The 27,125-nt window shown below is 48.9% G+C and overlaps 1 protein-coding gene across 2 annotated transcripts in view; it reads right to left on the reverse strand.

Annotated features, from left to right (window-relative positions):
- Window positions 1-2,914: 2,914 nt before the first annotated feature.
- Window positions 2,915-27,125, reverse strand: part of KCTD16 (potassium channel tetramerization domain containing 16) — a 70,093-nt gene continuing 45,882 nt past the window's right edge. For both annotated transcript variants that reach the window (XM_027682646.1, XM_027682645.1), the window contains exon 3: window positions 2,915-8,194. In XM_027682646.1, coding sequence (XP_027538447.1) covers window positions 7,743-8,194 — 452 coding nt within the window. In that variant the 3' untranslated portion in view covers window positions 2,915-7,742. The remainder of the gene's footprint in view (window positions 8,195-27,125) is intronic.

A 27,125-nucleotide genomic window follows, 5' to 3' on the forward strand; every position in this document is an offset into this window, starting at 1 on the left:
CTGGGGGTCTCAGCTGCTCCCCGTGTGTTCTCTCCTGTGTGGAGAGATGGAGCGTGAAAGACAACCTCAGCCAGGGGTAACAGGGCTGCAGACCCCTGGATTTGCTCAGGAACAGCAGCAGAACTGTCTCTTCGGTTCACCCTGCCCTCTCCCCCAGCTCCTTGGCTCCTGGCAAGGGGTGGTTAATCTGGGAGAAGCTCATCCAAGAGATGTAAGGGGGCTTAGGGACACTGGCCTTGCTGCAGGTGTGGCCCAGAGGCAGAAGGTAGGTGCCTCCTACAGAGTTCTCTGCCAGGATAGGGATTGTGCCAGGATCACCTGGTTCATGGTGCTGCCAGCACTGGGCTGGTGCCGCAGGTATGCCCGGCGAGCAGCCGCCTCACCATCTGAGGAGACACAGCTTCCAATACACTTTGCCTTCCATATGCTTGTGCAGACACTGCAACATCCAAATCCCTGCTACAGGGAAGCACCATATGGGGGAAATGCTGCAAAGATGGATCTTTCACCTTCTCCCAGAAGGGGCCGTTGGAAAGGGCTTCCTCTGAACCGCAGCCAAGTACCACATATTAAAAATAATAATAAAACCAATCACCCCTGGATCCTCAGCCCCACAAGTGAGCCATCATCTGGTTTTCTGGCTTTTTCAGCCCCAGCTTGCCTGCAGCGATGCTTCCCAATTCCATCCATGCAGGTATGACTGGGAGCGTTGGGAGCTGGGCCACCTGCATGGCAATGGCAGCAGGACAGAGCCCTGATTGCTCCCAGAGAGCTGTGCGGAAGGGAGGAAGATAATGGAATCACAGAATGGCCTGGGTGGGAAGGGACCTTAAAGCCCATCTCGTTCTACCCCCTGCTAGGGGAGGGCAGGAACACCTTCCACTAGACCAGGCTGCTCCAATCCCCATCCAACCTGGCCTTGAACACTTCCAAGGATGGGCCAAGATACAGCAATAACCCCAAATTGTGAGTCTGCTGTTCCAAGAACAGCCATGCTGGGGCAGAACAGCTCCTTCCCACCTCCTTTTCCCCTTTCGTCTTTGCAGCAGCTACTGCAGGAAGGTGAAGCCTTCACTGCTGGACACCATTCCCCAGGGACCTGCCTGGGATGGAGGACTGGGGACCAGCTATGGAAAAGGCCACAGCTGGCTACCTCTCTGTGTCCCAAAAAGATATCCTGCCTTTTCCCCTGTATTCTTCTCCTCTTGTCATGCTCTGCACCTTCTCCACTTGTGACTCAGCCACTGGCTGGGATGAAGCCATCCCTTGCCAAGACATCTTTAAAATGACAAAGGATAAAGTATTTTTGGAAACTCTCTGGCAGGTAACCCCTAATGCAGCAATGGCTTCTCCAGCTGCTGGGGCCAGGACTTTCAAATAACAGCATTACAAAATCTCTGCGCAAAACAAGGACGGAGAAGAACTTTCCCCTGCGACCACTGAACTGCTATTTTCAGACCAACCCAGAGATAAATGAGGAAAAATACCCACCACTTTTACAGGAGAATGCCCAGCGGGGAGGGAGGGAAGTGGTCACAAGGCCTGATGCTAAATCCCCAATGTCAAGAAAGCTTGGGTGGATCTCTGCATGTATTCCTGCGTGTGTATGTGACAGTTGAAGGATACCAACTTATTTGTTCTTGTCTGTGCTTTTACAGTGTATATTCACTGCTTTATTTGAATGGCAAGACACAAATTGGCTGCAGTTTTCAGTCGCCCAGCGTCCCAACACTGGTGCTGTGCTCCCCCCATGCAGGGTCTGACACCCACCCTGCACATGGAGCAGCTTTTCACTCATCATCCCCCGAACCAAAGGCCAGCTCTGCTTCCAGCAGCAATGCCAGAGCAGAAGGCAGCAGCAGCACCTTCACTTCCCACCTCCCAGCCTCTAAAAATGGCATTTTTAGCACTTGTACCACAGCGACCCAGAAGGTGCCATTGCATGAATGACCCCGCACAGGTCACAGCTGTGACTTCATTTTTTCCAAGATCTCTCTCTTTCCTGGTGTTCTTTGCACCAGGGAAATACAGCAGGCTAAAAGCTACAAGATTTTTTTTTTTTTACATACCACAGTAGAAACAGTTACTGAGTTATATTTGTCAGAGTCACAGTAGTTTATGCATATTTGCTATTCACAGACCGCAGAATATTGCCAATAACCTCACTGGTGGGGACTGACAACACGGATACATGCATTCAGGTGAGACCATTAGCAAGGATGTCTATACTGTATTAAGCACATTCATTTTTTTAAACACCTTCCAGTAAAATCGATTCCTTTAAATTTGTAGTTAAAACTTTTTTTTTTTCCACAATTACGCACAAAAGAACCTGTAAACAGTTTGACATTACACTTATGTACAAGTGAACCACGTTGGAAAGTTGAGAGGTAATTCAGTGGGTGCCACTTAATCTACATCAATGTGCAACAGACTGACTCAGCCTCAGCGAAGTCATTAAGTGCTGTATGAGGTCCGAAAATGTAACGTAAGCAAGGCCCCGAGAGATCACAACATCACCAAACCCCCTCTACACCCCGTGTTGGCTGGGACAATATTGCACTGGCAGCACCTGCTCTTCTGTACAACCCCAAATGACTGGGAGGGAACTGGTCCTACCACCTCCCTGGGGCGGGGGATGGCCAGAGGGGACCACAAAGGGGCCCCAGGGAGGACATCATCCCCCTCAACTCCAACGCCCACCCGTTCAGCCAGCTGGGCCCTGCCACCCTCCTGCTTCACCTCAGTAAGTTTTGTCTGTGTAACTCTGAATTCTGCTTTTTTGTGTTTGCTTTAGCATTGCTATAGTTTAAAATCTGCAATATCCTATTTATAAACAGATTTTTTAGCTAAGTGACATCGATGCCAAGAAAAATAAAGAATGTCTTTTTATAATATAAATAATTTAAAAGTGCTTTTTATTTTTTTTTCTGTCCTTTTACTATTAATCTACAAAACCCCGTTGGGGCATAAACTATCCATAAGACTGGACAATTATTTTGTACCATGATACACATGGGGCCTTATGCATAAAGTACTCTGAAAGTCCATACTCGCCGTGGCAGGAAGGGCTTTGGGAAGGGTAAGAAGCTGGAAAGTTTCCTCCAGCCTTCCTAGGGCTGGGAGAACAGATTGGGACACAGCTGAAGGGCTTGGTTACATGATGGCCATTGCCAATATAGCCCAACCTTGTCTTCTTCTTCAGCCCACAATTTGAAAATGAAATTAATAAATGGACTCACCAAACTAGAATTAAAACATCAAAATGTTCTCCAGAGCACTGTGAAGCCTCTGGACAGTGTGTGCAGATGGTAAAATAATTTGGTCCCCGTGGGTCTGTGTAAACTGACACATTCTCCCTGCGTCTCCCCCTGATGCTCTGAGTCCTGCTCAGGTGTCTCAAGGTGTTTGGGCACATAACAAAACCCTTGGGAACTGGGAATTCTGCCCATGAGAGGTGGAAGTTGTCATGGGCACTGGGGCAGGTGGGATGTGGGTGGCTGTGACAGGAGCTGTGTCACCGACCCCACGGCCCATAGGGGCAGGGGTTGCTCACCACGTTCCCTCCCCAGCACCCTAAGCTAAGCTTAAGTAAGACTATATAGACCAGGCCATGATATTTACAGACTGGCTGTGCTACACCATCCCCAAGTGACTGGACCTGTGCCACACAAGCAATGTACATGGATGTGTATGTTCTTACTCATCCTCACTGGGGCAAGTGCCCATTTTTCTTGAGAAAAGGTGTTTTAGGGGAGCCTCAGTCCCACTGAAGTCAATGTAAGTTTTTCAGTTAGTTTCAACAGAACTTATATTTGGTCTTCGTTATGTGTGGAAAGCAGCTCAAAGTCCAGTTTGCCCCCCAGATATTTTAGAAAGAATAAAGTACTCTGTGGACTGAGTTTAATTTTGGATTGCTACCAAAACTGTCCTAGGGAGAGACATGGGTTCTCTCACTGAAACAAAGTGGAATTGAGTACAATATACTTTAGAGCCCAAAACCCATCTGCCTTTCTGGCAATCTCATTCCAGTTTCCTTTTCTCCTCTGAAATACCTCATCTCCATTCTTCCCTTCATGGCCCCATTTCCCTGAATAGCCTCAGGGAAAAGCCCTGGTAGGAGGAAGGTTCTGGGCACACTGAGCATGGGCCGCGTTCCCCTCCTCCTGTTGGCCATAGGCTTTGAGGTACCACTTTGACACCCACCTATTGCAGGGATTTCCTGTTCCTGGGAACAGTGAGAGGTGCCCACCCCATAAGGGATGGGGAACAACCTTTCCAAGAAGGCATTGGCACCTGCCTTTCATCCCTAGGAGTGTGATTATATCTATCCAACCATATGGAAGTCTATATAGTTTTGTGTCTCTATATGTCCATGGTACTATTTTTAGGAATAGGTCTTCCAGAGTTACTGTCACCCTCCTGCCACCATCCTGGTGCCTGCAGAAGGTTTGATTGCTCTTTCCCGACCCACTGCCACACACAGCTGAACTATGGGGCCACCATGGAGCAGCATTTTTAATTCCCCTGGTCCCTGTCTCTACCTGTCCACGGTTTTTCCACACCATTGCTGGATGCTCCCATCCCCTGCCCCTGCCCAGTGGTGGCAGAATGAGGTGCCCCAAACGTGGCTTTTTGAGGGTGTGCCATGGAACAGTGGTGGTGTAGAGAGAGCAGTGAGTGAGGATGGAGAGAAGGGGAGCTCTGGGCAGCATCCACACAGCTCTGACTCTGTTGGGGAGGAGTGACAGCCCCCCACCACCACCCAGGCTCCTGTGTTACACCTACACCCCACCAGCCACTGTGAGCAGCACAAAACCTGGCAGCACAGCCACAGTTCTACACAAGCCACTCATAAAACAACCATACATGCAGTCAGACCAGAACAAGATCCCTTTAGTTACACAGCAGAACACACATGAACACACACGAGCCCCATGTCTGGGCACTGCCCTCCTCCAGCCCCATCTCAAACTGGGTTTCCCAGCAGGTTTGGCCTGCCTGTGATTACTGAAGTTTAAGACCTTTATTTCTGTAGCACTGGAGAGTAATAACCATTTCATCTCAAACTGCAGACATGAAGGCCACATAAATCAAGCCCACTCAGGCACATTTCATTTGGTCTAATTTTTCCACAGTTATTAATCATTGAGCAATCCTGTGTCCCCGGAACATCAGCCTGAGAACACACACACACACATCCAATGCCTGTTCTTCCACTCTGGCACATGCATTTTATAGCCCAAATATTTGTCATATTAAAGAGAGACTTGGAAAGATCGGGATTGAAAGGACAAGGTTTTAGCTCCAGTCTGCTGCCGAGGAACAAGGGTGACCTGTTTCCAACCTCATTCTCTGCTGGAAATCCTGAGGAGAGCCCTAGCTGTTCCCCATTTTTTCTTGCTTGGTGCCAGAGCAGGAGGGCAAGGTGTGGAAAATGTTGAGCAGGAAAAGAAAAATGTTATAAACTAACCACAACATAACTAAGCAGGGCCAAATTGTGGATCTTGTGCAAAACATTGGTTTCTGTAGGAAAATGTGCCTTTTGAGCCTGCAAGTGGAAGGAGGCACAACAGCCAGGCCTGAACTCCAGCATGAGGGAATGTCCTAAAACCTGAACTCATTCTAAAGCACAATTCTGGGAAGCTCTGTTTCCTCACTGAGCATTTCCCAGCCCAGAGCCTCTAATTCCCAATCCTTGGTACCAACACGGCATGCCAGCTGTAAGGAATGGCACCTTCTCCATGTACAATCTCCACAGAGGTGATGACCAGCTGCCACATCCAAGCCCTGTTCTCCAACAACCTGGAGATGTATTGCTGGGAGGGTTTCCCCCTCCCTACAGCCAGCTCATGCTTATGGATCCCTCTGGACAAGTATTGCTTCCTATTTTTGCTGGTAAAATGTGCATCCTCACCAAAACACACCTGTGTGTTTGTAAAGACCTCGCAGTTCTCTGCCAAACCCCTCTGTCCCAGCTGGGCATGATGGAACCCCACAGGAACCAAGTTTCCATCTTGCTGGAACTGCATGAGGATCACAGAGAGAACCAGTGCAGATGGGACAGCATCTCCCACAGCAACCTCTGGAATTTAGTAGGTGGGAAGCCCTCAAACCTGCAGGATGCTAAATAAGTCAAAATCCAAGTGCTCTGTGCTACCAGCAATGTCACTGTCTGTAGTTTTTCTATATATATAAAATCTTCTTTCTGTGCCTTTAGAAAATGAAAAATTTATCCCAAATCCTCCAGCTAGGTTGTTCCCAGATATGGCCAACACAGGCTAGCTGGAGCAATTAAGTTTTCCATCACTGTCCATGGCTTCCCTCCCTGGCAGCCTGAGCCCCCAGAGCTGAGCCCCCCCAGCGCTCCCCTGTTCCAGGTTTGGCTGATCCCATGCCTTTGCCACCTGCCAACCCCCCGACACTCTCCAGTCTGTGCTGCCATGCTCAGGCCTTACCTGGCCTTGGCACTTCTGCACCCCACAGACCCACCTGCTCCCTTTCCCCTCGCTCCCACACCCCGTGGGTCAGTGCAGGACCAGCCTTTCCCATGGCACACATGGTGCAGTTTGCTGGCTGTCCCACCATGGGATCTGTGGGATGGAATGCAGGTACCTTCTGGGGTTGTACTTTCTCTTGGCACACACCTACTCCCTCCTCCAACAATGGATCCCCACACACAGAGCACCACTGGGCCGGTTGGGTGGGTGATTTCTGTGGGTGCTTCCGTGCCGGATGGGATACAGTGCCCTCTGTCCCTGCCAGCTGGGATAGACACTCCTGGCACTCGTGCCTGGCATCCACAAGAACCAGCACAGCCACTCCACACACAGCCGTGGAACCAGCCCTACAGCTTTCCAGCTGGGATCAGCACACCTTTAACCCACTGACACTGGGGAGCCTTGAGGAACACAAGAGGTGTGGGGAGGACACAGAGGGACAAGATCATCCAAAACAAATGGGAGTATTTGCTGATGGTAACGAAGAACCACAGACTGCACCCTGGTCTCCACTGAAACGCATTTACAGTGTCTCAGAGCAGGGGTAAGGACAGGGAGAGGAAGCAGGGGAGAGACAGTGAGATGGACTTCTACTGTTCAGCCCTCAAAGACCTGGAGAAGAAACCGAACATCCACAGACGGCTAAAAAATGCTCTTTTCTGAGAAAGTGCAGTTATGAGGAGAGAGCCAGAAAATCTTTAAGCAATATATATTGATATATATATATAGATATATATATATACATATATATATACACACAGAGATATATATACACACATATATATATGCACATATATATATATACACATGCTTAAACTGCCACGGCAGAGCTTGGGGCTTTGCACTGTGCACCTCCCTCCAAACAGATGTGCTCCGAGGAGGACACAGAGGGCACGGAGCTCACATCCCCCTGACCTGCCTGTTCCCAGGCCACGCTCCCACGGCACTGGCAGCTGCATGCAACCATCCCTTGGCATGGGTCTGGTTGTGCCCTTAAGGTTTTCAGCTTGTGTAAGACTCCAAGTTTACAAACGAAAGCGTTTGTCATTGTGCTTCCAGGACTGCAAAAAATATTGTTACCCTACGACTAGAAATGTTAAAGTGAAATAGGCAAATTAGGCAGTACTAGAGATGGATTTTGGTTTTGGTGACCTAACAAATAATTATTATTGGGAATTATTTTTGTATCACTTAGGATTTGTCTCTAATGTAACAAGGTCGTGTGCTCTCCCCACCCTGAGCCTAAAGGTGGTACTTCCGCAGCAGTTCAGATTGCCAGGGGTGTTTCCTCTCGGGAAACCGGTCTGGGATTTTGATTTTGAGGAAATCCTGGATACATTTTTCCAGCTCCTCCTCAATGGAGAGCTTCTCCTTCACTGCTTTTTTCTTGCTGGAGTTGGACTCCCGGGAGCCGGAGGTGAGAGTCCGGAGCAGGTCGCTCTTCCTGCGGATCTCGGACTGCTGCAGCATCTGCACAGGGCCCTTCTTGGCTGGCCGGTCCAGAGTCTGTATGTTGGTCTGGCGGGTGACGGGGCCGCAGATGACGGTCTCCTGGGGGGAGCTGGCCTCCGACTGGCTGTCGCAGCTGGACGTCGACAGCTCGTTGCAGGAGGTGCCACTCTCGCCCTCCTTGTCGCCTTTGCCGTTCTTGCAGCAGCAGTCGCAGTGGGACGAGGACCACCGGGAGGGCTCACCTGCAGGAGGAACAGAGAGTGCCTGGGGTGACCAACAGCTCCAGACCCCCACCCACACTCAGGACAGGCTGCTCAGCCCTGCTGGGACTGCGGTGGCCGGGATGGACACAGGCAGCCAGTGCCACAGGAACCTTTGCAGGGAACTTCCCTGAACGTCACCACAAACTGCCAGCAAACCCTCCACCCAGTCGCAATCAGGAGCTGATTCCTATTAACCCTGGAACTCCTCCATCCATCCCACTGGCATGTGCTGCTCAGGTCCCTGCGATATCCAATGTGGGTCTGCAAATTTTCCGAGATCCTCAGTGAGAAACCTCCACTCAAGGATTCATGTTTAACCTGAGTGAGGGACCACGGCCGGAGCACCCAATTTCTCCAGACACCATTTCTTCTCTGAAGTTCAATAGCTGAGCCAGCTGGGGATGCCAGATGGTGCAGCCAGCATCGCCAGCCTCTGTCCTGGTGAGCATCACTCCCCAGCATCCCCTTCCCCTCCCCAAACTCAATGCTGTGGATGTCCCATCTCCCCCAGACCAGTCTCCCCACACACGAGGGCTTGGTCACACAGAAACCAGAGGCTTTGAGGAAACAGTCCTCATTTGCATGACCTCGGTGACAGAACCCCAGGACAGTAACTATTTCCTGATTCATGCGGCGCAGGGATGGAATTTTTGTTTTTCAGCTGGAATCCTGCCCAGCCGCAGTAATCCGTGACAAAGGGGAGAGCTGGCACTGCTAACAACTGCTCCCTGACCACACTGCAGTCATCATGGAGATAAATGTCATTTGGAAGCATCCATCTTCGCACTAAAATGGAATTACCATTCCCAGCTCATGCAGAGTAGTAACATCATCCAGACCAAGAGAAGCATCGTTAAGCTTTGCAACATCAGAGCAGCACTGCAGCCCCTGGTCTCATCCGTGACCCAGCGTCCCACTGCAGCCCCATGCCCAGAGTCACATCCCAGGGTTGAGGGGTCTCTTACAGCGGGACAAGGAGCAGGGGACAGGATGGCCTGGTCAGAGCCACAACACTGCCCCGGGGTTTGCAGCAGTGCCAGGTGACACACAGTGCCAGGGTCACAGCCCTGTCAGAGCTCCAGTGGAGCAGCGGGAGGTGAGGTCAACAGGGAAACCTCCTCACACCACGGGCTGAGGGGATAGTTTGGTGTCACCATTCCAGACACAGACCCTCATCAAAAAATGGGGGGGAAAAAGGAAAAATAAAACTGCCAATTTGCAGCTCCTGAGCCCAAGGATTAGAGCCTGGAGTAAGGGCCCTGTGAGCTCATGGTGGTTACAAAGCCACTGACAGTCACTGCCCTGTTCTTCTGTGTCTCCATCTTTTCTCAACTGAGAACACAAAGCACGTAATTTACAGGAACAGGCAGAAAAACAAAGTCACCAAGCCTCCTCATCTCCTCCTTCCTCTTCCTTGTCAATGATGAAGGAGTCTCTCAGTCTGTGAGCTGTGGGGCTACATCTAATTTACAGACTCGCTTCAATTCTGTCCTGTATCTTGTCTTAAAACAGTCAATAATGGCTAAATTGAAGATTTTTATCATTTGCTGGGCTTGGACAAAGGCACCATGTACTGAGCCCGTGTAAAACCCTGATCACGTGTGCTCTGAGAATACTTCCAGGAGCTGTGTGGATTCCAGCTCCTTATTGCAGCTGACATTCCAGCTCCGTGAGGGTTTTTCTGATGGCTACTCCCTGCGAGGGCTGGCTCTGGAGCTCTGCCCTTCCCAAACACAGAGCGAGTGATTCCAGCGAGCAGCCACCACTGCTTGGAAGGCAAAATCAATCAGGTGGAAGCAGTGAGCGTTTTTGTGGCCAGCCCTGGGGAGCAGGTTGGTGTGGGAAGGGAAAGTCTCCATCCCAGCAGTTCCTGCTCACCCCCCGTGAGCACTTTTGCTCTTCTCACCTGTAAATCAGTGATTTTCCCCATGCCGCCTCTGTGCATTTAAGGACAACAGTGAATCCTAACAGAGGAAACACATTTGACAAGCAGCAGTGCTGCCACCAGCTCTTTCCCAACATGTTTTCCCTCTGGACACCGTCTCCCTCCTTCCTGGTGGACAGCAGGACCAAGCTCGTGGCAGCAGCGTGGGGGATGCTTGCCTGCCCCAACACCAGAGTGACTTGTTCCTGCTGCCCTCGCTTCTGACCCCTCACACCAAACCGAATGAAGTCTGAGAAACAGTGAAAAATGAGCTGAGAGGGAGAAGGTTATTGCTCAGGTCAGTTCCCATTAGCGCCGTGTAACCTCCTCCCACCTCCCACCACCAGCTCTGAGCGTGGCACTTCTCGTAGCCCTCCTAACAGCTTCCAAGTCAATTCATAGGGACACTCAGCCAAACCACATCTACATCCCCCAGCAGAGGGACAGCCCACGAAACCCAAAGGGCTGCACTCACTCAGCCAAGGAATAGAGGTCCAAAACATGCCTTAAATGCCCAAACAGCCCAAATTGATCATCAACCCCTGAACATCCGCCCCTGCAGTGGCACAGGACATTGCTATGATCATCCAGTGAAAGTCTGTAAGTCTGCCCTCATGTTCAGCACATGCTCAGGTGACAGACATGCTTCTCCCAGCTGTAACTTCATGGCTGTCATACAATCCCAGAATTATTTGGGTTGGAAGGGACCTTAAAGCTCATCTCATTCCAACCTCCTGCTCTGGGCAGGGATACCTTCCACTATACCAGGTTGCTTCAACCTGGCCTTGAACGCTTCCAGGGACGGGGCAGCCACTGCTTCCATGGGCTGTGGGGAAGAAGGGATTCAGCCACCCGTGGTGTCCTGGCCAGACCCAGCTCAGGGTTGGTGGCTTGGGCTGGGACCCACCAGCTGCCATCAGGCAAAACTACAGTATAAACTTCATTATCACAAAACAAGGCTTTTGTAAGTCAATTAAGACCTAATAGATGCTAATTTCAGTTAATGAATATTCACCAACTCTGGGCATACCACAGGTGAGCCGGGAGGCAGAAACTCATCTATTCATGAGGCAGAACTGCAGAACCCAGGCGAGATGTGGTACTGGGAACAGCCACAGGGTTTGGAGATGCTCCCTGGGCAGAGGCCTCCCCTGGCTCCAGTGCTCAGTGAGTTGGCCTGGGCCAGCTGTTGGGGAAGGGGCTCATGGAACAGAAAGATCTCTGGACCACTGGGAAATGTGAAAGCCCAGCTAAGCTGCTGGTGCCGCAGGGAGAGCTCCAGCCAGGGAGCTCCTTCTGCACCCTGAACTGCTCCTCCACTCTGAGAAAACCACGGGGCAGAGGAAAACAGGTTTCTTTTTATTAACCACAAACTCCCCACACTGGGCCACTCTCTCACACTGCCCAGCAGGAGCCTTTTGATTAGAGGAAAACCGCTGCCAGGGTGAATTTTTTCCTTTGGGCATCATTTTGCCATGAAATAAACAGTTTTGCTGGAGCCCCAGGAATAATCTCAGTGCCACAGGTGGGAGATTTCACTGAGTTTGGGTCTGGGTCAGCAGAAGACATTTGTTCTCTATGGGAAGCCATCAGTGTTCAGTGTGCAGGGGATGTGCATCTCCTGGGCTGGGGGATTTGCACAGCTCCCAACAGTGTATATCTACCCAGGACGGATCTCCTCACCCCAGATTTGAGTGCTTTCAGAGTGACAGACAGAACCAAAAGGAAAAAGAGAACTATTTCTCTGTGTTTAGCAGTGAGAGGAAAGCACCTGCAGCAGCATTCACCCTGCAGGACCCAGGGCTGGGCAAGGAGAGGTGTTGAGCCTGAGCCTGGCCACGACTCTGGCACAAACCGAGCATAGTGCTCACTTAACCATCGAATTCATTAATTAATGTCTAAATGCTCTGAGATTCTTAGATAAAAGTGGCTAATTAATTCTGGCCTGGCTTTCCTGCTTTCCTCCCTGATCTCAGCACATTTCTCTCCCAGTGCCCTAATTATAATTATTATTATTAGAAGCTTCTGAAGCAGCAGCAAAGCCTCTGATGTATAATTGACACACAAACCATCAGCCACCCCGTTTTCCCCTTTTCTCCCTCCTTCCCAACAAACATACTGCAAGGAAGGAATGGGAAATCTCCATGCAGTGGATGGCTGCTGTAAGAAAACAGAGGAGCAGAGAGGAGTGGGATATAAACCAAGATTAGCACAAGACCTTAAAACCAAAGTCAGCAAAGAGTTTTATGGTAAGAGATGGCACAGACCCTACCCCAGCCAAGTCCAGCTCACACATGGAGGTGTTTAAATTTGGAAGTGCTGATCCTGCCATGAACAGCCCAACACAGATGGCCCTGGGGGTCTCAGGGCAGGGCTCCCCATTCCCATCCCTCTGCCCCCCTGCCCCCCAGTGGTTACCCCCCAAGAGCAGGGGGGCTGCAGAAAAACCTTGAGGTGTCTGAAAGTGCCCCAAAGCCTAGTTCCACAGCAGGCTGGGACATCTCCCCCCCCCCTCCACTCCAAGGGACGTTAAGAAGGAAGTTTTTGAATTAGTTCACCCAGAAAAAGGCTAACAGGGAATTTCTTACTATTCAAATGTAAATGCTACCCATAGGTAACTCCCAACCAAGTCCTGTTTGACCAAGTAGCTGCACCCAGGTCTGAGTCTGGCCTCAGTCTCAGCCTCTCCCTGTCCCCAACATTGAATCCCCCCAGATTTAATACCAAACAAATTATCCAGCTGCTGTACTGGATAGAAATTATCCCCCACAGCTCTCCAGGCCCACCTGGGAGCACAGTAGGAGCACAGCCACACATGTGACACTTCTGACAGGCCCAGGAGGAAGGGTTGAACACTTCTTGGGCATTTTTTCACTGGTAAATGCTGCTGTCTTGAAATGTTTTTAAGGAGCACAGTGACTTTGATGGCATTTGCACTGGGAATGTGCTCAGCCAGATCATGACAACACCTCCTTGCATTTTGACATCTGTGTTACAACTCTAATATCACACCATATATAGTTAATTTTCTGTTATAATGCTTCAAACCTATAGAAGTACAATGTTGTGATATTTCAGAACAAGTGTTACAATTTACCATTTTACAGGAAATTTCAAAATTTTTATTTTTTTGCCTGCTGAATTTGGACTGGAAGTCCCTTGGTGTGAGACAATGTGCACTGGGATGGGGACTGTGCTCTCACATAACTCTGACCTCACAGGCAGATGGCCTCATTCTCAGAACTATGTTTCTTTTATTCAGTTTCTGCAGTTTTCAAAGCCCTTTTTCCTGAAGTCTGTGGCCTGTTCCGGGAACGGTGTCACACCATCCCGGGAGTGTCCGGCAGGAGTCATGGCTGGGAAGGGACAATGTTCCCAGGCAGGGCACAGAACTAGGTACTGCCTGATGCCTGGCTTTGAGGCAGGCAGGGATATTTTCTGTGTCCAGACACTCACTACCTCCACGTGTGTGGCTGTACCAACCTCCCAGTCTGTGACTATCATTTAAGCCATGTTTCCTCCTGTTCCCAATCCAATCTGGTCCACTTACGTTGTCCTTTCACCTTTTATTCTTCTTCCAGCTTCTTCTGCTTTAGGGCTTTGATGTTGGTTTTGATTTTTTATTTCTGTTTCATATTCGTTTTCTCCTTCCCTGTCCCATGACTTTTACCTCTCCCCTGTCCTGGGGCTTTGCTGTATCCTCCACACTAATCTCTTCTGCTGGGGCTATTGCAACACCTGATCTCCACTTGGGTTGTAATTAACCACACTGCCCAGGCAGGACCTTTGGCAGGTGGGAACAGGGTGGTCCGCAGCCTGTGGGGACACCTCCTGACCAGCTCTCCATCCCACTGGGGTCCCATCACCTGCGTGTATGAGGGGCCGATGCCCTCGCCTCTGAGCTCACCTTTGTTTCCAACCTTGTGAAGCCAGTGTTCACCTTTCAACACCAAAAAATGAAGTGTGGAAGCTTTTAAAAATGTCACCCGTTATTCATATGGCAAATCAAAACTGGATTGCCTCTGGGGCCCAGGATAAGGGAATGTTGGTGAGGTGACAATTTGATTTAGATCACGCACTCATGCGAGCCCAACGCCTCCGACAGGTTTGCATCCATGCAGGAATTAAAGGTGTTGTGATTGATGAGAGACCAAGCTCTAATTGCTGTTTTAATAAATACATTCTGACGTGGTAATCGAGCGAGATTTATCAGAAGAAAATGTCCCTGTCTAAATAAAATTACCAAGGTAAAGCTGAGGAACAATGACAAATGCCAGGCAGTAACGGGCTCCAGGATCCACGCTGGCAGCAGGATGGACACACTGTGGATTTATTTGTATTTAGGATCAACTAACTATCTTCAGTAAAATTTCAGTGAGAAAAAAATGGGAAAGGACTTGGCAGTAATGTCATTGGTTTGAACTCTTCCATATGTTCAAAGCCAGGACTGGGGGGAGGAAGCTAACCAGGGAAGTAAGGGAATCCACAGGTGTTTCAGCCCCTTTAGCAAGCTCATAAAATTTTTTACCCTTCTTGGGGCAGCTGTGGTGGCAGCTGCCATGGACTTGAGCTGCTTCCCGTAGATTCCTGGTTCCTTCCTAGCCCAGCCTACAAATTTCAATTTTCTATTTCAAAGCTTTTTCCATTTATATATTCTGAACTTGCCAACCCAATATAAACCCCAGAATTGTTCGTGTTCACCCATGATCTCTCTTTTGTATGCAAAGAGGATTTCAGCCAGTCCCCAGCAGCACAGGCACTTCCATCAGGAGCCCAGCACATTGTCATTTTACCAACACTCCTGCGATCTTTCCTAAAAAACTCAGTTCAGGAAATGAACTTCTGTAAGAGTATCAAATTTGTTTGGAAATAAAAATAAGTTCCCCAAATGGTGGAGAAAAATAAGAGACCTGGTGTTAAAATACCAGAAGGCATTTTAAATGAGCCAAAATATTTATGTATGGCTCTTTCTCAAAGTAACATGTGATGAAGTTAAAATTTGGAGCGGAAAGAGAAGCCCGAAGTGTGAGCAGCAGTATGGTGAGAAACGGAAAGCGCTGGGAGAAATTGGTCAACATGGTCATGGATGTTGTCAGACTGTTTCTGAAAGCTGTGGTGTACCCCATGTCATACAGACGCCTCCTTGCACTTCATAACAAAAGATTTTTAGAGGGGAAAACTCCCTCCATGGTCAATTTATTCTTTTGGGCATCACTTTGCTGAGCAATTTTTGACTCTACTGGTGTCCCCTGTGCTGGCTCACCCGGAGACCCAGCCTGGACCTGGGCTACTCATCACTTGTCTAAACGTGTCCTGAGAGGACCCTCCAGCCTCAGGTGTCTCCCACCTGGGCAGGCAGGTGGTGGCAGTGGCCGCAGGAGCAGCCTGGCCTTACCTGCATCCTTCCCAGAGGATGTGGTGGCTGTCCTGCTCTGCACCCTCTGACCAGCACGACACATGAAGGAGACAGCCTAGAGGGGCTCCAGGCAGCCTCCTCAGCAGGTCTGATGGAGCCTGTGCAGATATTCGGGTTGGGGGGCAGCAGGAGACCCAGATGGCTCAGCACATCTCACCCTTAAGTGACTCACTGCCGTGTTCAGGAAACTGTTCTGCCTCTTACTGTGAAGACGTGCAGTGATACCTCAGAAAGTGTCTCCATCATTAATTCAGGTCATCTGTCAACTTTTAATTGTTTCTGATTATGGTCTCTTCAAATCAATCCTTTTTTTAAAGCTCTTTATCAGCCTGGCCGTAGCTGTCTGCTTAACCGAATCCTTCTCTGTGAGAACTGAAACCATCCTGGCCTGCACAGCCCAGACTTATCTGTACAGCCCAGATCTACCTACACAATCCAGACCTATTTGCACAGCCCAGATTCATCTGCACAACCCAGATCTGCCTGCCTGTCTTTTAGTTCTCATCCACTAAGGAAATCTTTGGCCAGGCTGAAGCAGGGGCAGGGCTGAGCAATGCTCTTCCAATTCTCACTGGTATTTTTCATCGATGGTTTAGCAAGGACTTTGACTGAAGAAGAACAGTAAAATGACCAGCTTGGTTTGTAGGAAAGGCTGGAGAGATCTGAGCATTCAGCATTCCAATATAATAAGTAGTAATTCAAGGAGTAATTCAGTACTGCTTCCTTGCTTTGTGCTCCCCTTTCCCAGTACTCTGACTAGAAACAATTTTTGGCCATCAGGACTGAGGCATTTAAGTGTATTTTCCTCTGGGAAAATGAGATTGATATGAGAACCTGACACCCAAGTTTTCTTCCACTCACAGTGTTTGCTCTTTCTGTCCTGCCATCTCTTGTAAGTTTAGTGCACAGAGAATTAATAGCTGCCACTACTGGCACCTTCCTTCTTCAAGTCCAGTCTTGCTCCCTCAAATTTAAGACTCTTCTGAATATTTTTTTATTTATTAATGATGTATTATCTTAATACAGTACTTTATCTTAATACAGCCTTTCCTTTTATCTTTTGTTACTTAAAATTTATGCTCAAGAACTTGAAAGTGAAGTTCGATGGAATTAAACCACTCTGGACTAAGGAGTAAGGCCTTTCCTTGTCCTCTCTGGACAATCCTCAGGAGTGACCCATGGCATGGGCAAAGAGCGGCACCAAAAGGCATGAAACCCTCAGGTCATACAGCAAACTGACAGCCAGAATCCAGGGAAGTGATGCAGGCTGATCAAGGATTGAAGTCCCACTGCTGTTTTCTACTGACGTATTCATGATATTTATTAAGAAAGAAATTCCAATCATCCTTTAATTGAAGCACAGGTACAACCAAATTAGCCTGAATAATCAGAAAACACGTCTCTTCATAGGGTCCTAATTTTGGCATTACCCACATGAGCATTGCTGAAGGCTCCTTGCCTGCAAGAGCCAAGAAATCCAGCACGAGATGAGATGTGTCAGCAAAGCTTGAACACCCAAACACAAAGTCACGGCAGCTTCCCCAGACTGGTCACCCCTGTTTACATTAAACTTGAGCCCCGTTTTGGACACCTGTTTTAATTAGCAAAGCCAAAGTGTGGATTGCTCCTGCTTCTGTAAGATCTGTATTTTAAACTGCTGACAGATGGTTGTGTTAATGTGGGAGCCACAATTTTTGAATTTTTGAAAATTAGAGCTCATGAACTCAAAAATGCTCTGGAGATCCGAAGTTATCATGTCAGCCTATGTTGTTCCAATTAATTGCAATCAATTGCTAATTGAGAGCTATTTTAAGACTTGTCATTACTCTGAACATAATGTAGAATAAATTGCGTGTTCCCCTTTACCCCTACCACAAATGACATCAATGCAAAGAAATCTCAGGAAACAGAGTGAAAAAGAGTAACAGGAACCTGATACCTGATCACCTTCTGCCTCTTTGGCAGGTACAACAAAACTAGGAGCTGTAGATTTAGAAAAGTAAGAAATAAGGGCTGAGACAAGGAATCTCAGGGACTTCTTGGGGCTTCACCTCTAAAACCTGCCAAAATAGCAGCTCTGATATTACTCATATTTTAACAAGGTGGAAGTAGATGATCTTTAAGATCCCCTTCAACCCAAGCCTTTCTCTGATTCTGTGACTCTCTGATCCTATGATATACCCCTGGCGACAGGAAACACTGTTTGGAATGGGTTTATTGGGGAGAGCAGTTGGTTTGGCTTTAGCTTGACCAGCTTTACAGCAACGGCCCCAAATCCTGACAGAGCTACTTTGACATAAAAATCAAATGACCTAAATAACTGTACAGCATTAGGCAACAGGCTGGATGCTTCCTGCAAAGCTGGTGGAGCAGGCAAATCCAACAGGGATAGAACTCTCAGAGGCACAAGGCACTGACGAGACCAGCACTCAAAGACAGCGAGTCTGTCACTCAACGTCGACGCTCAGACGCGCACCAGCTTGACAAGCTATTTCATGATGTCAAGTAGAAAAATCCCCAGGCAGAGAGCTAACTAATTCTTAAATGAGGAGTTTCTGCTAACAGCGCCGATTTCAACCAATGGCTAAGATATTTTTTAAATCCATCTACAGTTCTGCTGTCTTTTCATGGCATTTTACTGTGGTTACAGTTGGAGCAAACCCAGCTCTCCTTTTAAAAGACCCAACTTTGACTTTTTTCTCCTGATTATTTAATCACATATTCTCTTCCCGTTTATTTCCCACCTGGTCCTCATACATAAATATATTCTATATATAAATCTATCTCTCCTTGGATCTTGTCAGTGGCCTCTGTGTGCAATTATCCTTGCCATCATCACATGGACAAATTCACCTCTTTCACCTCTCATTTGTTCTGTTCTTGCAGTCGCTCCAGTTTCTTCCCTCTCATCTTTTACTCTCAGTATCAAGTGATTTGCTATTCTTGGAGTATCCTCCCCTTGTCTCTTTGTCTCTGCTCCAGTGCTGTTCCCAAAAGTCACCCTTCCCAGGAGGTGTTCACGGGGGCTCCTCAGTCAACTCTCCCCTGGGCTCTGCAGTCCAGTTCTCCTTCGGGTTTCCAACTTCTTGTCTCTCTGCTTTAGCAGTCCTTTCCCTTCACTTCCCATATTCACAGCAGGGGGGGGTTGTAATGCTATAAACCAATAATTAAGCTGTGTAACTGGGCTATAAATCAATAATTAAGCTGTCTAAAATGCAGGAAGTTGTTATAATGCACAACTGAAGTGACGCTATTGAAAAGGGGGGGTGGTGGGAGGAGATTCTTTGAATTTATACCCAAGATAACTAGAAGTGAGTTAATACAGCCCTGCAGCTCATCCTTACAACTCACAGGATGGCTGAGCAGCCTCCCAGGGAGGAGAGGATCAGCTGCCAGCCCCTGCTGTCTCCTGGGAAAGGAACCCCCAAGAAGGGGTCTCCAGCCTCTCCCCATGCTGGCAAAGCTCAGTGCCCATGTTGGATGCCATGTGAAGGGTGGGAGTTGGAGGAAACCAGCTCTTCCACAGTGGCTCCTGTACCTCTTCCAGCAGTACCCAAGGACCTGGAGGGGAGTTGCTCCCATTTGGACCAGCCGAAGCCACTTGTGAAGCACCACTGAGAACACCTGCACAGGCAATGGAGACGCTGCGGGAGCAGCCTGGAGTCATCAGCTCACAATGAGTTTATTAGTGGCATTTCTTCTCTGCCTCGTTTAGCCCCGTGTGCCTGTGTTGTCCCCCAGGCCTTGCTGGCAGCGGCAGAGCTGAGAGGAACAGCTGCTTTCTGGATGGGGAACAGTGACATGATGAATGTCGTTATTACGGAGGGAGATGGACCATGGCTGGTGCACCTGGACCAGGCACAGCGAGAGGGGTGAGAGCAGCAAAGCAGCCAGAGATGGTTCTGCTGAGAGAACCAGCTGAAAAAGTTTCTCATGAAAACAATTACTTTGGAAACCACTTTCCTTTTTCATGCTTAAAGCCCTTACTGATCTCCTAATTAGGAAGTTGTAGCAAGGTGGGGGTCAGCCTCTTTCCACAGGCAATGAGAGATAGGACGAGAGGAAACAGCCTCAAGTTGCACCAGGGAAGGTTCAGATTGCATATTAGGGAAAATTTCTGTACTGAAAGAGTGGTTAAGCGTTGGAACAGGCTGTCCAGGCAGTGGTGGAGTCACCATCCCTGGAAGCGTTCAAAAACCAAGTAGATGTGGCACTTTCTGATATGGTTTGGTGGACAACGGCAGTGTTCAGTCAAAGGTTGGACTTGATGACCTTGGAGGTCCTTTTCAACCTAATGATTCCATGATTCTAATTGCCATTATATGGTTTTAAGCAATCTAAGGACCTTCACTTACCCTTTATTGTTGTGCAAAATGGCCACTCATGGCCCAAGAAGGGACACCAGTGGCACTGCCAGGAGCTGCTGGTGGCTGCGGCACCCCCTGCCCCTGTGGGCTGCACGCTGAGGAGCTTCCCCATAGACCCAAGGCACTCTTCCTCCATCCTAAGGATTCATCCCCAAATAAAGGCCCACATCACTTCCCTAGTTACCAGGAATTAGCTGCCTTCCATACCTAAAAGGAGCTTACCAGAAGGGTGGAGAAGGACTTTTCACAAGGGCATGGAGTGACAGGGCAAGGGGGAAAGGACTTAAGCTGAGGGAGGACAGGGATAGATCAGATACTAGGAAGAAAACCTTCCCTGTGAGGGTGGTGAGGCCCTGGCACAGGTTTCCCAGAGAAGCTGTGGCTGCTCCATCCCTGGAAGTGTTCAAGGACAGGTTGGATGGGGCTTGGAATAACCTGTTCTAATGGAAGGTGTCCCTGTGCATGGCAGGGGGTAGAACAAGATGAGCTTTAAGGTCCCTTCCAACCCAAACCATCCTGGGATTCTATGATTCCATAAGCACAGCTGCAGAAGCTGTCCAGCAGTGCTGCAGGGCATTCCCTGCTTTTTTATCACTCAGGTGTCATTTTACCCTGACAACGGGCACTAACAAACAACTCAGGTTCTTTGCTGCAGCCTTGCATTTGCACTAGTCCTGAACCAGCTGCATCCTTCACAAACACATTCTGAGGAAGAGCTCTGCATGGCACTGGCAGACCCAGCAACGGATCGTGGTGCAGGACAGCAGTACCAGCCCAGAGCTGTGACACGGAGTGGTGTGTGTGGGGTGGTGGCTCATCACCCACCCAGGCTGCTCATCCCCACTGGCTCCTGCTCCCACCAGCACGAGAGAGCACTGCAGCTCCATGGAAAACCAGAGAGTGAGGGGCTGAAGGGTAAGGAAGCCGTGAGAAGTTGTTGATTTTTAATTATCTGAAGCATGACCAAGAGAGCTGCTGCCAGCAGAAAGGAGGGATGGTCTGACCCCACAGCAGGAGCATGGATGGTGCTGGCATTTTGCATCAGGGCCGTCACATTTGTGGGACTATCAGATATCCCTTTCCATAGGGGCAGATGCTCATTTTTTATGAGCTATTTAAGACACTCTCTCTGGAAGTTTTCTTATTTTTTCCCTGTCTGAACCTCATAAACTGGGCTTCTGCTCTACAGAGATAAATTTGATTTATGTGAGAAACATTTCCAGGCACAGTGGGCTTTGCCTTAAACCCTGTATCTCGTTGTTCAGTGTTGCTGTGGCTTAGCTTGGTTTATTTTCTATCCTCTAAGTGGTGAATTGAACTTTCAGAAATGAATGGTTTGGTTTATCTGATTTAGCATCTAGAGCAAAGCACTTTTGCATCAAATAAATGCAGGCAGTGGGAGACCCTCCAGACGCTACTTTATTCCAAACATTTTCAGCACCGGTTTCAAGAGCAATTAAGTTACCCATGCCTGGGCAATCCTAAATGCTCTGAGATCACAAGCTTTTCCCTTCCATGGAGGGTTTTGAGGGGGTGGGGATGGTGCTGAGTTGTGGCAGGGACAGCCCCACTGTGGCTGGGCTCATCATCCGTTGCACGCAAGGCTCTGGAGGGCACCAGCTCTGAGTGCTCTCATCTTGTGTAGCATCAATGAAACACACATCTCGTTCTATTTTTGCAGTGTATAAAGAGAATAAAAGTAGAAACCAGCTGAAGTCCAACGTACCCCATCACTTCCAACTTCACAAAAGGTGCTGTGGGAAAAGGGACGAGCAATTCCAGAAAATGAGTCAGAACATCGATGAAGAGGCTCCACAGGAGTAAATCCAAGTGAAGTCTGGGATGAATGACATTTAGAGATGGAAAACACAACATAGCATCCATGCTCAGCGACAGAGGTGATATGTGGAACACACCAGACCAGATACAATTCTCTCTTTGAAGTGAGGGGGAGGTGGGCACAGAGAAGCAGGTGGGGTTGTGGGGTCCTGGGCTGTCCCCAGCCTTGGGACCACCCGACCAACCCTGCAGCAGTGCCATCCTCGGTACAAAACAGCAGCAGTTACACACATGTCCTGTGGGAAGGGTTTTCTACCAGGTACTGAAAGACTTTTCCCCAATGAGTCCAGAGGATAACTTGATTTTTTCGAGGTGGGCAGACTGGGTTGCCCATCTGGGGCCCATCTGACCCTATCCAACACTGGGTTGGAGAGGTTTTGGGGAAAATAAACTAAACTGATTTGGGTTAACTAACCTCCAGCTCTGCCTTGCAGTTACAGAAGAAGAAAATACTTTTTTTTCCCCTGCTAAATCTGACAGATTATTTGATTTTTTTTTCCATATTTTTCTAAAGGAGAATGCAAAAAGTCTGTAGGGATATTAGACGTTGCTATTAAACTTCTCCAGAGGAATGCAGAAAATCTCAATGATTATGAGCCCAGCACCTCTGTGGTATTCAGGCAGTCTCAGAGCATTACAGATGTATTCAAAATCATAATAATGGAAGGAGTTTTTTACATGCTGTAATGTGGGAATGCATCAAACATGGAAAAATTGGACTAACTGTCCTTTGACCTAGAAGAAATGCTGAAAATTTAAGTAAGCTCTCAGCTATGTACAGACGTGATCCTAATCCCTCTGGAAATAATGTGAGCATTTCTGCTGACTGGAAAAGACTTCAAAAGAGCCCACCAGCTGCAGCTGCAGCCTTGTGCTCCTCACCTCACACACACTTCATTGCTTCAGAAATCACCGCGTCTCACAGCTACCCCAGAGCTAATGAGGCAGATTGTGAAGGCTGGCTGAATCTAAAGAAAACTTCAGAGGGGAAAAAAATATATATACAGAGTTAATTCGAGGGTTGGTGTGTCAGGCTTCCCTAGCTGGAGTAGCAATTCCCCCTCAGTACAGCACAGAGTACTGATGGAGCAGGAGCAGGTCATGGGGAGCACTGACCTGGCTCTGGCCACTTGGGCAACCCCTCTGTTGGTACAACATGACCTGTGAGTGTTGCAGAGGAAACCCCCATCTGCAGGAGGCAGGACACGGGCAGGAATACATGACACCAACAGGAATACACAAGGGTCAGTTCACCCCCATGGCACTGAAGCCATGGGATGGAGGTTCCAGAGCAGCCCTGGAAGAGCAGCCAGGGTTGCCTCCATCTGCCTGAAGTGGTGGAGCTGAGAAGTAACTGAACATCCCATTTGTGTTTTCCTGATTTCTGTTCCTCTTTTCCTGTTTCATCAGAAGTACTTGTAATGCATTTCTGGAGTGACTGAATGCAGAGCTTCCAGCACTTTCTAGACAGATGAGGCACACAGCCAAGGGTGGCAGACATGGGAGCCCTTGCCCTGGCAGTCTGCACACTCTGGCTCCAGCCCCACCAACCCCATCAGATGCCACCTGCAAAGTCATTCAGGAAGAACTTCAGGAAGAATTTTGGGAAGAATTTCTTCCCAGAAAGGTTTGTCAGGCATTGGAAGGGGCTGCCCAGGGAGGTGGTGGAGTCCCCAACCCTGGAGGTGTTCAAGGAATGACTGGATGTGGTACTCAGTGCTCTTGTTTGGTTGACAAGGTGGTGATGGGTCACAGGTTGGACTCGATAATCCTGGAGGTCTTTTCCAACCTAAATGGTTCTGTGATTCGCACACATAAAATTAAAAGTAATTACAAAATTCATGGCCGACATCTAATAACATCCAAGGAATAAGCTGATCTCCCAAAGGCCTTTCCTGCTACTCACACTGAAGATGTCATACGGGGGCCAGGCCATGACCCAGCCTAGCTTCTCCAGGAAGGACTCCCAGCCCCTTGCCCATGTACCTCTGTGCTGCTGCAGCCCTTACACAACAAAAGCCTCCTGAGGAAACAGCGCAGTTTTAGGGAAGCAGAGTGTTCAGCTGCTGTAATCACTCTAATTACTTGAGACGTTTCCTTTCTCCCTTCCCTCCTGCACCCTCCTGGGCCCTTTTGCCTTCAAATCAGCTACAGAAACAAAGTAATTTGATCAAGGAAGAGGCTTATTAACGCATCAGGGAGCTCAGCAGCCCGAGAAAACAGAACCCAACAAGGTCCTTCCTCCCCATGTCCTGACAGACTGAGCGCCCTCAGCATGGCACAGGGGGTTTCTCTGGTGGGGAGGGGGAGGAAACCTCAGCAGCCCACAGTTTAAAAGACCCCCCTCAGTCCTTTCCATTTCAACTCGATTCCCAGCCATAAGGAAATGGTCTAGAGCTCGGTTTTGGGAGTTATTTCCTTTTGCATCCAGCACTGATGCTGACACAGGGACCGGCTGCTCAGGTCTCACCTGTTGCTTTATTTCAGCTTTATCTGATGAAAATGAAATGCTGCAGCCGAGTTCCATTGCTCAGGAAAGATAAACTGCAGTCTAAATGCGTGCGTGACCTGCTGGTCAAGACGCTTGTTTTAGTGTTTTATGGTCATTATTTATTGACCAGTTGTGAGATCCAAATCTAGTCCTCCGAGCTCTCTAAGCTGGGCTGGAGCTCACAGGAGCTCGGACACAGACACGGTGCAGTCGTGGGGCTGCAGGGTCTGCCCCCCTCTCCGTGAACTGCAGCAGCCTCATTTCAGCATCACTGCTCAGGCGAGAGAATCTAAATGTTTCAGGTTCAGCTCAATACCTGACTGTGTGAGAAGAGCTTCTGCTTACACCACTCTCAGCTTCCTGAGAGCTGCTCAGGCCTGAGTCACCACGGGGCTCCCTCCTGACCTGTCCCTGGTGGCTTTGCACCCTTATAAAGCTGCTTCCAGGCAGCCTGAATCCAGCCAAAGGTACATCCTGCTTCCTCGGGGAGCTGATATTTCTGACATCTTTGCTGCCCAGCCATAAGAAGAAGCTGCAGATCCAGTGAGTAATTCCTAATGGGAGCTGTTGGACCTGAATTAATGTGGAATATACTGCACACACATCACAGTGCCACACTCAAGGCTCATCCCAGCTGACAGCCAGGCAGAGCTTGGGCTCAGGAGGGGCAGGAGGGTCCCAGTGCAGCAGGAGTGGCACAGAGTGGTCCTAGGACTGGGAACAGGAATAGCAGCAGACCCCTGTGGGCAGCCAGGACTGATCCATCGGGGAGCAGTAGGTACAGCCGAAAGGAAAAAGGAGGGAGCAGCTCAGCAGCTTTGTGCCAGGAGGAAGCCCCTTTTCCACCTGAGAAAGCTCCGGCTCATAGGGTCTGGGATTCTCATGGCTGAGTGCTCAGCTTAGCAGGATTTATCCACTCTCTGGGGCTTAATATTATATTTCACTCTCAAAGTTCAACCTACTGCCTTCAAAAAATAAAACAAACTCTTATTCAACATGGGAGATTAATCTGTAACACAAAATATTTAATTAATCCAGTGAAATTTCATTTCATGGGTACTTTCATTTGTGCTGTGATAAACAGCAGCTGAAGATCAGTGATTCACCAACTACTGCCGACGACAAAGGAATCGTTCGTCTACATCGCAGTCAAGCATAGCAAATATCCAAGTAGTATTTTGGCATGGTCTGTAATGTTTGCTGTATTAGTCCTGTACATGAATAATTTACAGCTAAAGGTCTGTCTCGTTGCCATCACCAAATCAAAAGCCATTTGCTCTAGTTATGATATCACAGTGACAGCTTGGCTCAGGCAGTTTCCACACTGCCAGCCTATGGATTTCACCGAGTTTAATGGATTTCTCTTACATATTAAGCAAAAATAAAATTAAAAGAAGCATTACCAGTATCTGGAACAGAAGCTCATGTTTGATTACAGTTCAATCATGGTTCAATGACCAAAAGATGAGCTGAACTGAGACACCTCATCACTGTGAGAGCAGCCCTGGGCTATCCCGTCCTCCCAGCGGAGCTGCTGGGACTGGGGTCACCCTGTGGTGGGCGGTGGGTGCCTTGGAGGGCTGGGGCAAGGGCACAGAGAGGGGCAGTGTCAGGGAGAACCCCGGGACCCTGCCAGCCCATTGGACAGAGCAGGGAGCTGTTCCACCAAGGCACATGCTGCCTCTGGCCATGCTCCTACTTATTGCAGGGAGTTTGTCATTGGGAAAGTATCACAAATCCCAGACCAGTGGAGTCAGATCCTCATTTACACATTAAGCCTTTTTATATCTCTCTTGCTGCATACGAGTGCCATAAACCAAGCAGCAATGTGATTTACTTGCGTTTCAAGGCCCCTTTACAGAGCCAAAATGATTTATGGGGCCCCCGTGCACATGACCAAGAGGCCCTTAATATTTAACAGCTGTAAAAATCCTGCACGAATGCTGCACATTCCCGAGGCAGCTCTGGCCCACAAACAGATTAAGGTAACTCTGCATACACTGCGCCTGGTCAAATATTAATCATTGAATAATTTATCCTGTGAATTTATTTTGTTTTAAAAAAATCATTCAACAGATAAATTTGCCCGCTCCAGTGCAAATACATATTTATGATATGGTTATTGGTCTAATGTATGTTTTCTGGTATCCTCGTTTCAGGATATACATAATAGGAGTCAAATCCATCCCTCGGAAAAGGAAGGGCGGAGAGCCCAGCAGAAGTTTTCTATGCAGGGCTACGCTTGGCTGAACGGCACTGCCTGCACCAGGGAGCTCTGGAAATGAGCACTTGCAGTCTCTTTAAATATTGATGGCTTGGCTGGAACTGTTATGAAAGCACTGGGGAGAGCACTGGGGCTGATGGAAAAGCCCCAACACGTGGAGCAGAGCACACAGGAATCCCGGCAGGGCTGGCTGGTACATGCTGTCCTCAGCACCCGCCGCCCCCCCCCCAAATGAGCCCCTGCACATCTGAGCCCCAGAAAATCTGAGCCCCTGTCTTCCAGCACACCCCAGCTCCACTCCAGAGTGCACAAAACAGTGATGTGGAAGCTAGAATAGGGAACAGGTACCCACAGAGGTAGCTAAAGGTATTTGTTTCCCAGCATCTTCCAGGCTCTCAGGAGGATGGGGATCCAATGGCACAAGGCACAGCCAGCCCTGGCCCTGGGGAGCCCCTCAGGGGAGCCCCTCAGCCAGGCCAGAGCTCATGGCTCCACGGGGGCCAGGCCAGGTCTCATCCAAAGACATCCAGCCAACACGTTCCCATCATACAGCCTGATGACTCCCAGGATTTTAGGGAAGCAGTGCTCACACCTGAATTGCACTGCTCCCTTCCCAAGTCCTCCCTTGGGAACCCCCCTTAAAACATTT

This window comes from Neopelma chrysocephalum, unplaced genomic scaffold (assembly GCF_003984885.1).
Source record: "Neopelma chrysocephalum unplaced genomic scaffold, ASM398488v2 Primary Assembly neopelma1_63, whole genome shotgun sequence".
NCBI classification, from domain to species: Eukaryota; Metazoa; Chordata; class Aves; order Passeriformes; family Pipridae; genus Neopelma; species Neopelma chrysocephalum.